Source organism: Momordica charantia (assembly GCF_013281855.1).
Source record: "Momordica charantia cultivar OHB3-1 chromosome 4 unlocalized genomic scaffold, Mcharantia_2.0 BLBB01000004.1, whole genome shotgun sequence".
Classification (NCBI taxonomy): domain Eukaryota; kingdom Viridiplantae; phylum Streptophyta; class Magnoliopsida; order Cucurbitales; family Cucurbitaceae; genus Momordica; species Momordica charantia.
The window spans coordinates 4,513,235-4,528,033 of NW_028275162.1; the positions used below are offsets into that span (position 1 = coordinate 4,513,235).

Consider the following 14,799-nt stretch of genomic DNA (forward strand, 5'->3'; position numbering starts at 1 on the left):
CTTGTAAGTGATTCTCTCATGCTTTTATCTCCGATTCAGGTAGTAGCTAAGTAAAGCACCATGACTTGACCTACTAAACTAATTGAGGAGATCAAGTTGTAAATTCATATAGTTCTAAGATCAAGAAGTTGTATGTTGTAAATTGAGAGGGAATTGGTTCAAATTCCATGATGGTCATTTACCTTAGGAATTAATTCCTATGGATTTTTTGGCACCAAATGTTGTAGGGTCATGCGATTGTCTTGTGACCATGAACTCTTGATATGAATCTCCACAATTTTATTTTATTCTATGTTATGATTGATAAGTGACAACGAGATTTTTCTAAAACTATAAAGAGTAGATTGGGAGAATTCAAACTATAGAGGGGTATCTTAAATTGATATAATCTTATCAGTTGTGTATGGTTAGTAAGACAATGGTTGTGATTTCAATAAATTAATTTATTATTTTTTTTTTGAAGATTTTGTCTTGTTATGTCTCTCATTTGTATAAAATAAGGGAGGTATGTTTTTTAACCTAAATTATACCTCTATTATTGAACTAGTGAACTTTATTATTATTAATTTTATTTATTTTAGATTTGATTGCTTTGATATTAGTTCTAGTTTTTCCAACCACTTAATGTGCATTTGCTAGTAATATAAATCATTAAACTAGGCATTCATGGTGCTTATACTTCCACTTTCAAAAGTTCTCACAACGAGTTTAATGGTGAAGTAACATCCCCCATTTTCTCAAAATAGTGAGAAACTATGTGGCTACAACTATGATAAAAAAAGTTATAAAATAATATATTCTAAATTCTTTTTTATAAGAAATAATATAAATGTTTTGAGATGCAATCCTTGTTGTTTGGACCTAATATTTCAAAAAAAAAAAAATCAAGTGTTTTTTCAGTGATTAATACTTAACAAATATTTTAAAAATTGGCAAATAATTAAATTAAAATTATAAAAGTTGTAAAAAAAATGACTTGAATAAAAAACAATTAAAATAAAAAAAATTGAAATTAGTGAGAGAATGTGTAAAGCAAGATTAGTGAGAGAAAATATATAAGGGAGAGAATGTATGTCTATTTAGGAGTTAATTTAAAAAACTATATGTTTTTAAAATTTAAACTTTAAAGTACAAAAGATAAATGTAGAAAAAGAGAGTTTTTTTTGTTTTTTATTTCTAATTATCATAAAACTAAAAAACTATCAAATTTTTATTGGTAGTTAGCTCGAGTATGCTGATTGATAAACACACAAGTATTGATTTACTCTTAATTAAATCTTTTTATGTCAACTTGAGCATAGATTAGCAGTAAATAACATCTATTATTTTTTTTAAATTAAAAGTTCAAATCTTTATACCACGTTTGATGTACTAATTTATTATTATTTGTTAATATCATCTCATTTTTTTTTCTCTTATCTCTTCCTCTCTCTCATCTTTTATGAGTACTCAATACATACAAACAATATATATATATATATATATATAAAAAAGAAGATATAATGTTTTTGGGAGTATTTTTTTAGAATAATAAGTCTTGGGAATAAATTAGTGGAAGGACCAAACATTTTGTGCATAGGCAGGTGGGATTGTTTGGCATGCTTGTGTGTCTTACTTTGCTATATTAATTAAATTTAATGTATTATGTAATCACATAAAGTTGGCCCCACTTTTAATAATTAATTAGAGGCTTTCACACCTCACCAAAAAAAAAAAAAAGTCAAAAGTGATTGGCCTTTTCTCAAAATTCTCCATTTTCATCACATTCAAATTGTGTTTTATTTTCTTGTTCTTTTTAAATAGGATCATCAAATATATATATATATATATATATATATTGGTTGAGGAAAAATAAATAGGATTGTTTTTATTTGAATTCTTGCTCCAAATTGAGTTAAAAAAATTTTTTTGTCAATATATATTTGCTATTTACCTTATACATATGTAATCAGATATTAAATTTTTATTGACATATCGATATAGGTTTATGACTTCGACATCGACATAAATGATGAATCAAAATTTATATCGACATCGACATAAATGATGAATCAAAATTTCCATAGTACCGCAAGAAAAAAAATGACAAAATATAAAAACATCACTAATATGTATATAATATCAATATTACTAAATTTTAGCTCTGTTTATTTGTTAAAATTAATTTTTATAACAATTTATTTTATAATTTTTTAGAAATATCTATCGATATCAATATTTTATTGATATTTTTATCGATATTTCCATAAAATTGATACATCTACCATTTTTAGATATCGACATTTAAAATCTTGATAATAATTATATTGTTTAAATCGATTTATATCATTGAATGTGGTTTAGGCGGCCAATCAACCTGATAAACCATCTTTTTTTTTTTGAGATAAAAGATTTTCATTAAAAATTAATTGGCGACTTGAATTCGATGGAGTGAAATTGTATAAAATTTATAAATTAGAAGAGTGCAATTTTCAAACGTCAGTGTATAACCAATTAATTACTTTTTGAATTATTTTAAAGTTAATATATAATTTGTAAGTAAATAAGTTTTGATACACTTTTCTGAAGTGAAAAAAAAGGGTTTGATACACAATTATTTTTTTGAAAAAAAAAACATTTAAATATTCACATAATTAATTCAACTTAAACTATATATCTAAACTTGAATAAATGATTAAAATTAGGGGGAAATCAAAATTTACCTCCAACATTTTGAAGAGTGTAACAATTTTTATTTAAAATTTTTAATTTCATCAAATTGGACTTTAGAATGGGACATTTATTCTCTCCTATGCACCAATTTATTTGAACCAGTGTTGTAATATTTATTTGATAAACTTTCGTTTAAAGAATTGTTAAACAATATTATATATATTTTCGTGTGCATTCAATATAATTAAAAATGTAAGTCTAATATAAAATTGCAACACTTATTTAAGCTTAGGATTTGATACGATGAAATTGAAAGTTTAGGATGAAAATTTATATACTTTATAAAGTTTGGAGGTAAAAATTGGAGGTAGGAAGTGATATAATAAGATATGACAGTGTCTTGATCAGGTAATGTGCTAATTTTTTAATTAGAATTGAGGAGAACTAAAATATAACCAACTAGCCAATAAAATCAACTAATAGCAAGGCATTAATTTCAACTATTGCAGCAATTTAATTCCAGTCTCCAGCGTAGAATAACTACACACAAAAATATGTATCGGGGTGGTAATAAGTCCAACACACTCTAATGTGTAAGTTAGCAAAGGGCTTCGTTGAGAGTAATGGAAAGTAGAGTCGAGAGAGCGTACCTCGCATCCTAGGTCTCTCGCCTATTTATAGAGAGAGTCTCCTTAGATTAGTGTGAACTGGTTCGACCAGATTTAGGTTGGCTCGAATCTAGTTTAGTTGGGTGGTCCAACCTAGATAGTTTGACCTGGCTGGACCCATGTCACTTTCCTAACTTCAATTCATGGAAATTTGATGGGATAATTTCTCTCGTAAAACACCCATTATCCAAATGTAAAATTTACTTTAATTCTCATTTTAATGCCTAAACTTTTATGTTTATTCTATTTAGTCCTTGAATTTTGAAAACGGAAAAAAAACATTTTGGTTATAATTATTAATTTTTCTCGTCAATATCTTCTTATTTAATATTCACCTCAATTAGTCCATACATGTCTTCCTTAACATGTTAATACATACACATATTTAAAATCACGTCATCCATTTAATAAACAATGAATAAAAAATAGATACTTTTAATTTTAATGACTAAAACGTAGTAAAGTAAGAAATTTGGGGACAAAATAAACTTTAAAACTTTAATATTAAATTTCGCTCAATAGAAAAAGTAAAAGATTTGACAAAAATTACGAAGGACAAGATCCAACCATCAACTTTTTAGTTGAAGATAAGTATTTTATCCAGTTAAGATATACGAAAATTGCAGTGGGTAGCAAAAATCTTTTATGTATTTCAAAATATGTTACTTGTTTTTTAAATTTTCAAATATAGCAAAAAATTATATCACACAATAGTATATTAGATGTATATATATAGCATAAACATTCATATCAGTAGTATATCAAATGTATATCACATACATCATATAAATAGTATATCAGATGTAGGTCACATACATATATCACTAGTAAGATATATTATAGATACATTACAAATATATTAGAGATCTATATCATTTAGATAAAATTGTCATTTTAAAATTGGACATCCGTTCTTTTTTTTATTTAAAAAAACTAAATGTGACGGTTATTTAACTAATTTTACCATATGATTTTGTCATATTTGTGATTACCGAGAGATATAGTCAAATTGACAAAGGTAAGAAATTTATTATTATAAAGTGTTAGAATAAATAATTTTGAAAGAGAATTCCGAGGTTCGTAAATAGTAAATAAAATTAAAATTAAAAAATCATAATTGAAATTAGTTTAATAATTAATAAAATAAAATAAGGACATCGATTTGGCGTGATTAAATGCTACACGTTAATGATTTGGGTTTGGCGTGCTCAAAAAAAGACCGCCCCTTAATCCCACCATTTTACTATTTTAACCCTTCTTTTTTTAATTAATTAATTATTTTCCCCTCCTACTTTCGACATGTCGTCATATCACGCTTCGGCGTCTTCGCCAAACTACCTTCTGGCTCATTCGACTGCCAATGTCGTATTCAAGCCGTCTTGTCGTATTCCATTAATTCGTTCTTTTAATTAATCATATATCAATTCTTTTTTATTCATGAATGAAACTGAAAGGATACACACATATATATAGACATTGGGTAAATTTCTGATAGGAAGACTTTAATATATAACACATGATAATTTTTTCTTTTTCATTTTCAACCGCGTCATTGTCTACTATTTGTATTTCATCTTTTAATTTGTCTATCTCTATCATTTTTTTTATTATTCCATCTTTTTTATTCTTTTTACTTTCAATAAAAAAATTTAGGTTAAAATACTAGTTTGGTCCATGTACTTTCAGCCTTGGTTCATTTTGGTCCCCGTACTTTGAAAATGTTCGTTTTTTGTCCCTATACTTTAAACTTTGGTTCATTTTGGTCCCCGAGCTTTCAAAATGTACCTTTTGGCTCCTCTTCTTTTAAAAAGTGACCATTTTAGTCCTTTAATTTTATTCTTAATCTCATTTTTTATATCACAATTTAAACACGACACTAAAATCAATATATTTCTTCAAATGTAAACATTACTTTATATTAAAAGTTGTCGTTATGTGTAAAATATATGTTAAAATTTTATAAAGAGGGACTAAAATGATCTATTTTTAAAAATATAGGGACTAAAATGAACATTTTCAAATTACAAAGACTAAATTGAATCAAAGTTTAAAGTACAGAGACAAAAATAAACAAAGTATGGGGACAAAAATGAACCAAAGTTGAAACTACATAGATCAAACTAGTATTTTAAACAAAAATTTATCAATAGCACATTTTTTTTAGATTCAATCAAGTTGTCTATTATTCTTTTCTTTTTAAACTATCGTGATCCATTTTTTCTTTATAGACATATTAATATATTTTGCTTATATCGATAAAATGTTGATATCGATGCATATTTCTGTAGAAGTTAGAAATATTAAAAAATTGTAAAAAATATTAAAATTGACAAATAAACATTTTGCTTTGCTAAATTAGTTAAAAATAATTAATATTGATATTATATATATATATATTAGTGACATTTTGTTGATATTTTTCACATTTAATCGATTTTCTTGTACTATGATGAAAATGTTGATTCACCCATCATCATGTCGATGTCGAACCTATGGAAATATGGATATATCAATGGACATGTCAACGTGTCGACGGATATTTAGAAGCATGGGAAGGACACAAAAAATATAAAAAGTTGAGAGAGAGAATTAAGTTAAAATTAATATAACATATACAATATATTTACGGTAGAGTTTGTAAAATCTTAAAAATTTTAATCGTTAAAAAAAATAGTATGGTACGCGGTACAAAAACTTGAAAATTTTTGTTTGCAAATGAAAAAATAAAAGTAAAAAGAAATTTAAAATAGCCAATTAAAAAACGAGGAATTTTTATTAATTGTGACTTTTTTTTGAGAATTATATATATTATTAATTTTTGTTTCAAAATAAGAAAAAATTTATAGAAAATATTGTTTTATATTCCTACCTTCGTAATTAAAAATAAAAATAAATAGATAATAATATATTGTAGTATATATTATATGAAGAATATGGGGCCTTCTAGAATTAGAGACCTTAGACAATTACTTCACTTTCTATACCTTAAATCGGCCTTATTTCTATAAATTTGAGTTTTTTTTTAAATGAGAAGATAGAGATGTAGGACGTCGACCTGAATAAAAATATGGGGTCAATTACTTTGGACTTCATCACTACATCGGTAACTATAGAGGTTTGCTAAGAAATGATGAGATGAGGATCTCTACCGACCGTCATCCTATGATGACAGAAAATTTAATACATTCGATGATGTAGAGAATAACCTCCGAGTGGGTTCAAACTACTGCATAAATATCTTTAAAATGGTATTGATTTTTCTTTTGCTCATTGGGGAAGTAAATTATAGAATAAGTATACAAAATAATTATTCAAATTGCATTACAATACTACTCTTAATTTTATTCAACCATTATTAATATCAAACATCAAAATCACTGATACCGTACGTGAATAACTTCCTCAAGCAAGCCCTTTTTTATTTTTAAATCCAAACAAAATGTGTTTAGTATTAAAAAAATATCAAAGATAAGATTTATTGATTTACAATATTTTTTATGCTATTGTGAGAAGGTTCTAATAATATTATACTCAAATGTAGGTTATTTAAAACTTAAATTAAATTGAATTTATTTCGATTAAATTATTGATTTAGTCCTTATACTTTAAACATTGGGTGTATTTAGTCTCTAAACTTTAAAGAGTTTCAATTATGTTCCTCAAATTTTAAATCATGTTTCTATTTAGTCTATGTCGTTAACACCAATGCTTTAAATGTCGATGTATCCATTTTATGGAAATATTGATAAAATGTTAATACGTTGTTAACACCAATATTTTAAATGGTTATGTCGACGAAGATGTCAATGTATCAATTTTATAAAAATATTGATAAAATGTTGAGGTCGATAAATATTTATAAAAATAAAAAGTTAATAACAAATATTTAGTATTTCAGTCACTGTAAATAAGTTAAAAATTATTAATATTAATATTATGTCTATATCAGTGATATTTTATTAATATTTTTTATATTTTATTAATTTTTATGCAATATTATGGAATGTCTGATCATTCACCCTCCCTGTGCTTGTCGAATTCATAAACATATGAAAATATCAATGGAAATGTCGAAATGTGGACAAATTTAATGTATCACACACAAGAACGAAATGTTGACATGATATAGATGAAAAAAGTTATTATTATCATTATAATTTTTGGTTCATGTATTAATTTTAGAAAAAAAATTTGAGAAAATTGGAATATAATATTTGATTAAGTATCAAATCAATGACAACTCCAAACAATGATGTGTGGCCAATAAGAAGCTAAAAAAGATAAATATGGAACCATCATTTATCATTATGGTATTTATACACATCAATGAGACAATTTTTCCACTAACATTATTTTGAATGTGGTTCATGAGGCATCATGCCCATTGCTTTCCCAATTAAATTTAATTTTTTTTAAATTTCCACCTTTATTTTTATTTTATTTTTTATTATGGGATGATTTTTAGCATTTTTACTTCTCTCTTGCATTGACAAATAAATAAAAACAACCAAATAGGGAATTGTATGAAGTGAAATTTCCTTTTAACAAATATTAAGGTCAAAAGGTTGAATATTTGGACAATTGTTAAATAAATTATTAGGAAAAAAAATCATTTTTTACCCGATATCAAAGCCTTATTTCATAAAATTGAACTAATGAATCTAGATAAGTGGTGAAAACCATGACAAATTGCCAAAAAAAAAAAAAAGTTAAGATATAATTTGAAATCGCTCCAACCTTGTGATGTCAAAGTTGAGAAGAAGGGTACATGGATGAATCGATACCACATCCAAATGAAAGAGATCTTGAGATCATGGAAGCATAATTAAGAAAGTGTACATTTTTTTTCGGTAACTCAAACATAAAAACTTCAAAGTTAAGCGTGTTTGACTTAGAATAATAAAGACGGTGGCACAACTATGTCAACCAGACGTGGGTAAAAAAAATTCAAATGTCAAACCACCTAAATTCATCGAGAGAATTAAAATTCTACTGTTCAGCTATGGCTAGTGGGCTCTATGGTCTTTGAAATTGGTCATCTTCATTTATTTTCTCAATAATAAACTTTCTTGATAGGGGGAGAGAATGATGAGGTGGGTAAATAAATACAAATGATGGAAAAGGTTTGTAAATGCAAAATAAATAAATAAATAAAAGGGTCTAAAGTTTCCCATTTTGTTGGGCCATAGATTATTAATTAAGATCACTTGTGGGATGTAATTAATACCAATTTCCCCACATTAATTACAATATCTAAGCCATTGGGATTATTTGTACCTACTTTGTAGAATTTTAACGTTTTTGAATTTTTGGGTGCTATTTTTTCTTCCCTATATGGTCCCTACAGACTTGTGGCTTCAATGCCCTATGTCCCATTTCCTATACATTGTAACAAATTAAAATCCCTAACCCTAACCCTAATAATGGAAATTTTTTAAAAAGAAACCTAACCCTACCAAATATTTTTAATTTCTTTCTTCTTAAATTTCTAATTTTTTAAAATTAAACTTGTTTGTCAATAATTTCTTTGTTTAGTTTTTCGCCATTTGAAAAATGATTTTAAATTTTAGTCAAATTTTATAACGAGTTTAGATTGAAAAATACTAATTTTTTGGATAGGGATAATTTCCCTTTTTTTTTAAATGAAAATTGAGGTTATGTAAAGCCTTGGTAATTTCACTTTCAACAGCGATCAGTTGCCAACTACTGGCGCCCTCCCTAATTTCATCATCAATAATCGTGGATCAATAAATTTATTTATTTCTTAAAAATCAACCCTTTTAATATTTTATACTAATAAGTGGGCATCCAAGGTCGGTCCAATCTCTATTTTTGATGTCGAAATCTCCATGCATCGCATAGCAACGTGTTCGGAGTCCTAGCGAGTTGTGGGAGGATGAGCTTGAAAACTTGCAAAAATAGGTAAAACACTCCAACATTCAAGTTAGTTTTGAATAAGAACGGGACAGATCAACAGATTTTCATACCTGATTGAGTAAAGTAAAAGTGTATTTATAGAAGTTGGATGGATAATTGTCCATCGAATCAAATTATTCAACTGTTCTTGGGTCGGTGACCTACTTTTCACTGATGGTCGTACTCTTCGACGTTAGAATTTGTTCCTAATGAGTTTGGGGTAAACCATCGGCCTAAATGGGCATACCGACCTAGGAGCTGCATACCTCGTGAACCATATATCTCAGCCCATGTGGATCATGCTTTAACTCCCAACATCTATTATGATACATCCTAATTAACCAACTTATGATCATCCAAAATGATAAATTTCGGTAGATTTAAATATTATTTTTGTCCTACTTTCGATTTTGGTTGATTGGTCTCTATACTTTTATTTTAGTTTCTATATTTTTAAGTTTGATTCATTTTAATTCCTATATCTTCAAAAACTATGACACTTCATTTATTAAATTTCTTGAAATGTAGACATAAATTTGTATATAAAGAATTTTCATTGTGTATAAAATTTGTGTGAAAACTTCTCCAACATAGACCAAAATATTCATTTTTAATTTTGTGTCCAAAATTAAATAATTTCTTAAATAAATTTAGATAATTAATTTGATGCTAATGTCTTAACGATTTAGAAGTAAAGATTCAAACTCAGTATATATTTTATTCGAAGTGAATTATAGTGCTAATATCTTTTAACATCATAGACAATTGAGTTTATGCTCGAAAACAGATATACAAATTAGATTCTAATCTTATATATTTTTCAAAGAAAACATTGAATCAAATAAATTATCTAAAATTGAAAAAAGAAAAAAAAATTCATGCTCGTGTGAGAGAGCCAAGGCCTCTTGAGAAAGTGTGATGAACAGTGGAGTTGAATCCGAGGCAGCCCAAGAGGCCATGCTTGTAGGGCAAGCTCGTCTTCTTCCTCAGCTCCTCTGAAACTGCTCTGTTCGTTTTGTAGTGCAATTCGTGAGCCGAAATCGCCCCTCTCCTCCTCGAACTCGATACCGACTCAATCGACCGGAAGCTCGAATTCTTCATCTCCTCCACCGCCGCCTTCTTCTCCGTCGCCCGCCCTTCCGATGCGCTCCGGAACAGCAGCATGTCTCTGATTTTCCATCTCCTCTGCCCTTTCGAGAACGAAAATGCAGACAGGAATGAGGCCGATGATGACGATGATGATGAGATTGAGTCTTTCTGGTTGCTTATGGCCGAAGAAACCGCCGATTTTTGAGCAATTTCTTGACCGGAATCGAGGATGATGTCCGACACTCGGAGAGGAGATAGCGATCGGCTTCCGGTTCGTCTTATGGAGGAAGACGACCGCGACGAGGCGGTGCTCGTCGTTCTTTCTCTGCCTCGATTTCGATTGGCGTCGGCGTCGGCGTCGGCGTCGGTGTCGGCGCGGTTTATTCCGCCGGCTTTCCGTGTCGATGCCTTGAAAGCTTCTTCGAATGGATCGGTATCTCTCCGTCGGTGATGGCGTGGAGAGAGAGCTTCTTGGACCATTCTCTTTCCCTGTCGAAATTTAGGCGTTCAGTAAAATCGAAAAACTACGAGATTAGAAGCAGAGTTTTCTTTTTGATTCAGCGATGAATTTCTGTTTACCTGCGAAATCTTTGACGATCTCGGAGACGACGCATTGGAGGAGACCGAATCGGTGACTCGATGGCACGGCGGTGGCTTCAGAGCCCTAATTTTGCCGCAATCGAAGAGCTCCTCCGCCGACAACGAATTCCTCTCCAACTGTCCACTGAAATCAAATTCGAAATCCTCATCGGCAACACTGCTTTCACCATCATCACCGCCGCCGACTCTCGATTTCGCAAACCCTGGCTTCTCCTCCCACAGAAAGGGGATTTCCGACGCCGAAGAACTCCTCCCCACATCATCCTCGCCGTAGCCGTTGAACTCGTAGTAGAATGCAGCGGCGCGTGTGGGAGAGGTCGGGGCGCTGCTGAAGAAGAAGTTGCCGAACCGCCGAGGGCTGGACGGAGCGGTCATGTAAGGGGAAGAGCAGGCGCTGTCGAAGTTGAAGTCGACGGGAGGCACCGGAACCGCCACTTCCATTGTGACCGGCGTTGAATCTCCGGCGGGCTCTGCTTACGGAAGTGGTTGGGCTAGCTCGAGAATGGCGGAGAGGAGAAGGATTTTATAATGGCGGAAGGAGGGAGAAGACGAAGAACAGAGGAAGGAGAGAGGAAGGAGAGAGAGAGTGGAAGAAAATTGACTGAGGAGAGAGAAAGAGCCGCCTCATAACAAATCCATGACCACTTTTCAAAATGTGCCTCCAAATTTTGGATTAATTAAAATTTTAGGGATAAAAATAATTGATATGGGAAAAATATATATTTTTTATTATATGTTAAAATAATATATATATATATATATATATTAGTTTATAGTATATTGTGATTGTGAGGTAAGGCGTAAAAGTTTCAAATTTTCGACCAATACGAAAAATTATTAATACTTTAACCATATTAGGGTTGAGACCCAAGGACACTCATCCTAAAATGGATGATTCGATGCTGACTTAACATCAAATTTATTCTAGTGGTGTAAATTTGGTAATTCAATCATAAACGACTTCTTAGTTTTGTGAGTACAATAAATGAGGGATGTGAAATCGAACCTCCAACTTTAAAGAAATGAGTAAAGTAGAACCTAACTGTCGAGTTATGTTCGGTAACAATCTCCTAATTTTAATAGTATTAAAAATTATATTCTTATAAGTTCTAAATTTAATTTTTATTTTTGAAATATGATATTCTTTTACAGACATATCTTACACCATCAAAATTGAAAAAGAGATAAAAGGAAATTAAGAAAATCTTACTACAAAATTTTTAGAATTCACATTTGTAATTGCCATGTTGAGGGTAAATTCGAGTAGGACACTTTTGCGGGGACAAGAGCAAGGTGTGGGACCATAGACGATTACACACTGTACGTTATGCAGGAAGGTGAGTGCATCGCTACCTTTTGTTGTACCGCAAGGACTCAAAGCACTGCAACCTGACACTCACAAACTGCAAGTCGAGGGCCTACAAGTCGAGGCGCCACCCATTGATTGTCGGGAGCGTACACTCCACCGTCATGGCCTGGTACAACTCGGCACACGTCTGCCACCTTAACCATTGTCCTTCCTGATCGGCCATCCATGCTAAAAAGGAAGGACTACACCTTTGCCAGGTAGATGAAAATTTGTTACTGAAACTCTAAAGGTATTTACTTTTAGTAATTTTTCTACTCTGATCAATAACTCGAGCGTCAGACTATATTATGCAGGACACCGCACACAAATATTGATTTTTTCTGATTACATGCTCATTTGCTCCTGGGTTAAAGCACTCATCAGAAATCAGTGGTGATATATATATATAATCAAAGATTTCAATGACAATTATTGTTATCTCAAAAAATAATAATATTATTAAAATTTGGAACTAAAATAGGACCTTTTAAATTTTATGGAAAAAATAGATAAAGAATAAATTTTAAGGATCAAAACAATATTTTAACCCTAATTATATTTTATTTATTGAATTGAAGATAAAGTAATAAGATACATTACTTGGTCAACAAAAGTCTTCTTTAATTAATTAAAAGCCCAATATATATTAAAGAGAAAAGAAATGTTTGGAACTATTAGCATGGTGACTTCAAAATTAATTTGTTTCTAATTTTAATTTTTTTTAACTAATTTTGTTTACTAAAAATTTATTTTGTAACTTATTTGAAAAATGTTTTTAAAAGTCATGGCCATCATTTCCAAACACCTTATTCTACTTTTCAAATATTGGATAAAATTTCAAAAAAAGAAAATAAATTATTACTATCCCATTTGTAAAATTAGGGAGAACATTTCTGATTCAAAATTTTCAGCCCTAATTCTAACTCATCTCCAACCATTTTTTAAGGTTGAATATTGTCCTTGTCTGTTGACTTATGTTTTATTTTGTTCTCTAAACTTTAAAAATGTCCACTTGAGTCTAGCTTTTGTTCATTTTAATTTTTTAACTTTTAAATCTTCATTTTAGTCTCTGTACTCTTAAAAAAACGACCATTTTGACCTATTTTTGCAAAATTTTAACAAAATTTTTATATACTATAGAAATGTTATAATGCACTTTATGGCTACCTTTCAAGAGATTGAATGAAAGTGTTATACCAAAACTGTGATGGCAAGAAATTAGATAAAAATGACAATGAAAGGATCAAAATTGTACCTTTTTTGAAGTACAAAGACTAAAACAGACATTTTAAGAGTACAATAATTAAAATGAACTAAAATTGAAAGTACATAGATCAAAATAAACGTTTCTAGAGTATTATAAAAGATCAAAATAAACCAATATCGAAAGTACGTCGGTTAAAATAGTATTTAAAAATCTAACACCTATCATCATTCATCATGGGAGTGGTTGTAAAGTGAAAAGGCAGAGCTCCAAACTCATTGCTTACTTTTAACTGCATGCCAGCACCACATTTTCTTACTTTTGGACCTTCATTTTTTACTTCATATAATTTTTTTTTTCATTTTTTATTGGAGAAATTAAAGCAGCTGCTTAAAATCCAATTCTTTACTTAAATATTTATATGCTTTTACCTTTTGGCTTTATGCTTGAAAAATAGAAGACAATCAATACTTTCTTTCACAAAGGGTCCTTTCTTTTCCTCTTAAATTTTGTTTCTTATTATTGGTATATGGTTTTGATTGTGAGATATGATAAAGACTTGTACCCAAATTCTTCCTCTTAAAAAAAATCTGAGTAAAAATAAAGATAGTTTGAAAAGTGTGATTTATCTTTTACTGAATAGAAACTCTTTAAGAAAATTTTTAGGGCATATGAGATTTCCATGAGATGGGCATCCAAATTTTCGTGTTTGTTTGATAGGAATGTTGGATATCCGAACATTCTAGAATGCTTATACGGAAGGCATCTGAGCAATTTTAGATGCCATAATGTAACATGGATTTTTAAGATTCCCGTGAGGGCATCTTTTTTTGACAATTTTGTTCCTCGTCATTTTTGTTCTATAATATTTTTTCATCAATAATATTTATTTCTCACTTATTTTATTTTAAAAATAAATATATGCACTAATTTATTGATAAATGTCTAAATACAATTTTATTTATATACTACATTTAAATGTAAAATAAACATGAGTCAATGTATAATATCTTTATTTATTTTTAACTCAAATCTAGGGTGCAATCTTTCATTTATTTTACTCTTCCAATAGTCACCAAACATAAACTAAAATTGACATAAAAATATAATATTAAATAAATGAAAGTAAAATTTTTATATAATTCAAATAATATTAAATTTACAATATTCCCACAAATAAATACTTTCCCAGATATCCTTATAAATTTTCCTACAAAACAAACGTGGTTATATGAAATTCAAGGTATATGAGATTCCAGCATCAAAAGATGATCTACATTCCCAAAAAACAAACAATCCCTTAGGATTTTGTAAATAGTTTT

The 14,799-nt window shown here is 29.4% G+C and overlaps 1 protein-coding gene across 1 annotated transcript; it reads right to left on the bottom strand.

Moving 5' to 3' along the window:
• Positions 1-9,928: 9,928 nt before the first annotated feature.
• On the bottom strand, positions 9,929-11,554 carry LOC111007564 (calmodulin-binding protein (DUF1645)). Its single transcript, XM_022279969.2, has 2 exons — positions 10,905-11,554; positions 9,929-10,814 (listed from the first exon to the last, which is right to left on the bottom strand). The coding sequence occupies exons 1-2, from the start codon at positions 11,364-11,366 to the stop codon at positions 10,113-10,115; spliced, it is 1,164 nt and encodes a 387-aa protein (XP_022135661.1). The 5' UTR covers positions 11,367-11,554; the 3' UTR covers positions 9,929-10,112.
• Between the last annotated feature and the right edge of the window lie 3,245 nt (positions 11,555-14,799).